Raw genomic sequence first — 3,106 nt, forward strand, 5'->3', positions numbered from 1 at the left:
TGGGGGGGGGGAAAGAAACTGAGGACTTGTTCCCTGAACCACGCCAGGACACTGTGTTTGAACCTACAGACATTTGGAGCTCAGCCAAGAATGCAAGATAATTTTCAGAGACTGCTGTGACTGTGGGATAGCTGGAGTCTCAGGACCCCCTCCTCCCTTCAATGAGCCGTCCATTTGAGTCTCTGGCTTCCCGTTACGCTTGTCCACGCAGCGCTGTGTAAACCCTCCTGGAGTTTTTAATTCAAGCTTGGCATTTCGTTCTGTAACGAAGCTGGATACAACAGTATTTGTCTCCCCATAAAAGCGATCAACGCTGTAATCTCCCGTACGGTCTATGCTGGAGCTGCTTTTTTGATTTCAGACTGCATCGAGCCCGTGCTGACAGAGCTCCTCGCTGGCAGCAGTGAAATGTATTCAAAGTTCGCGGGTGGCTTTTCCTTGTTTACACTCCCCGCTGCATCCGAGTTCAGATTGTGTCCAGAGCGGTCGGTGCTGCACTCTGGGATGCCGCCGAGGCCAATAATGTCGATTTCCGTCACACGAACCTAATCCAAGTTATCACTATCGAATTTAGCGCTACTCCTCTCGTTTGGGAGGAGTTCCGAAATCAATTTAAGGAGCCGTTAAAGTCAATATTAATGACGACGTCGTGTGAACGGATACAGCGTTAAATCGGTATATCGGCCATTAAACCGATTTAAAGTCGCAGTGTAGACCTGGCCTAATGCTCAAGCGGGAAGAAAAATGCAATCCTTTTTGAAGGGAGGATTGGATTCTATGGTGGATAAGTTCTTCAAGTGGGATGATCTTTCTGTCCCTGCTAAGCAGACTCTTAAGTCTAAAGATACCTTGCTGTAGGTGAAGAAGAATGGAAGTCTCATTTTAGAAAGCCATCAGAAAGTCTCCAAGGCATTCCCAGTCCATTGATGCCATTCAGGATGTGCTGTATGTGCAGACTGAATTGCCGTATTGTAACTCTAACAATGTTCTTGTGGAGCTATAATATACCCAATATGATCATGGAATAACATAAAACTACCCAAAGATTACAGGACTCTCTATATCCTGTTACTAATGTTTAAATCATGACTCTTTAGGTTTATCTTTTAAGGTGCTTTCCTGTTATGCATCTTTTTCTTGCCTCTTAATATTGCAGCTTTTACTTGTGTCCTACGCTCCCACATAAACTGCTGAGTAGCTGTTCAGACTGGTAGTCTCTCTCTAACACACACTATTGAATTCCTTTTTAGGCTGGTATCTTTCACTTAACTTGATTTTTAATTATTTGTTGTTCTGTTTTAAGCTGATTAAGTTTGTTCTGCATGGATGTGAAGATGAGTCCATTGACCTGGCAAACAAATGCCTTGTTAAAATATTTTTAATGGCAATTACTTTGCTCCATTCTGCTGAAAAACTAGTAAATATTGATTGCTCTTTAAATACAACTACTGTTATTTTCTGTTGCTTTTTACATTGAGTAGGTATTCCTATATTGTTTAATATCATCTGTATATGTAAAAGTTTAAAGGTAAATTGTAAGGTGAAATTGCATTCCTTATTAGTGAAAGGCTGCAACAAATGCTATATTTCAATTCTGTATAACAAAGTGTGAATTTTAATAGATGAGGAAACTAGCTCCAGAGTCCCCATTTGCATCAGTGTCTCTGTGGAAAGGGAGAAGGAAATTAATAGGAGGGTAAAGTTTTTATTGTGGTTTCACCACAAAGGCTGTTAATCCAGCCTTTTCATAAACTAATTTTTGGAGCAATATATATCTAACCTATTCCAAAAATAGCTGTTTGTGAGACACAAAATGCTTTAGAGTTCACTAATATCAATCATTCCAATTTTAAAGCTGAGTGCTGAAACTTGAAATGACCTTTACACTATCCAACAAAAAGTGTCAAGGATTAAATGAGTTTCTTGTTACTGCTTATGCTTTTTGTATAATTGCCAAATCATACCAACCTTCTGGCAATTTACTAGCTTTTTGCATTTCTATTTACTTAGAAAACAGTGTACTAACTAATAAATCTTTGTGCTTGGTGACGTAAAATAACTTATCCTCCTTTTTCTACAGATGCAAGTAGTAACTGAGTTAAAAACTGAACAAGACCCAAACTGTTCTGAAACTGATGTCGAAGGAGTGAGTTCTGCCCCTGTAGAATCTCAGACGCCAATGGATGCAGACAAGCAGGCCATTTACAGGTAGTATTATGGACTTTGATTGTGTCTTTGAAGGGTAAAAAATATTGTTTTGGGTGTGTTTTTTCTTTTTTTTTCTTTTAACTAGGCAGATTAAAACCAGATGAGCTGTAGTTTGCAAGTAAATAATGATTAAGTTCAAATAAAATAGTTGCATTTTCAGATTCTTTACTTAAGGCAAAAAATTTCCCCAAATTTAGAATTCCGTTGCATGATCTTGAAGACTCTTATGAAGTGCAGATATGTCAGTTATTAAAAACAGATATTGCTATAGCTGTAATGAGCATCAAGCTTTAAGTTAGCAATAGTATTTTGTTTAGGCTATTGAGGAATAGTGACTTTAACTCATACTGTCCCGTTATGTTTTATATGTTAGAATTAGCTTCAATAGTATCTGAGGCCTTTCCTCATTTATTTTATTTTTGTGATCAACCCAACCTGTACCACTTTTTCTTTAGGTTAAAACTAAATAAATAAATAAAATGTGCCTTATCTCACAACTCTGTAATACAAAAATACTTATCTTAGCACTTTTCATTTGAAGATACTAATCAGTATGTTGTGGCAAATTGCCGGTACTATTATGCTGGGTCTCGCGCTCTCTCTTCTTTGGGGAAGGTTCAGGGCACCATTGCTTGCCTCTGAACCGGTATTTTAATTACCCCACTAGTGTCCTTGAGGAGGGGAGTGGAGAGGGAGGGACCTGGGCCTGCCCTCTTCTCCAGGCCCCAACCCAGGGGCCCTGAGGTTTGTGGTGAACGGAGAAGCGAGAGATAACTCGTGGCGAGAAATCCAAAGAGAAACCTAAAGGTAAAAGGGCACCTGCTGTTAAAGGAGGGCAAGCACCCTCACAAGCGAAGGGGAAAAGGAAGTAAGCCAGGAAGGAAATCTATTCAAATGG

At 39.5% G+C, this 3,106-nt stretch overlaps 1 protein-coding gene across 10 annotated transcripts in view; it reads left to right on the top strand.

Moving 5' to 3' along the window:
• Positions 1–3,106, top strand: part of PKNOX1 (PBX/knotted 1 homeobox 1) — a 145,146-nt gene that overhangs the window by 89,763 nt on the left and 52,277 nt on the right. For all 10 annotated transcript variants that reach the window (XM_075073968.1, XM_075073982.1, XM_075073988.1 and 7 more), the window contains one exon: positions 2,081–2,208. In XM_075073968.1, coding sequence (XP_074930069.1) covers positions 2,081–2,208 — 128 coding nt within the window. The remainder of the gene's footprint in view (positions 1–2,080; positions 2,209–3,106) is intronic.

Source organism: Chelonoidis abingdonii, chromosome 1 (genome assembly GCF_003597395.2).
Source record: "Chelonoidis abingdonii isolate Lonesome George chromosome 1, CheloAbing_2.0, whole genome shotgun sequence".
Classification (NCBI taxonomy): Eukaryota; Metazoa; Chordata; order Testudines; family Testudinidae; genus Chelonoidis; species Chelonoidis abingdonii.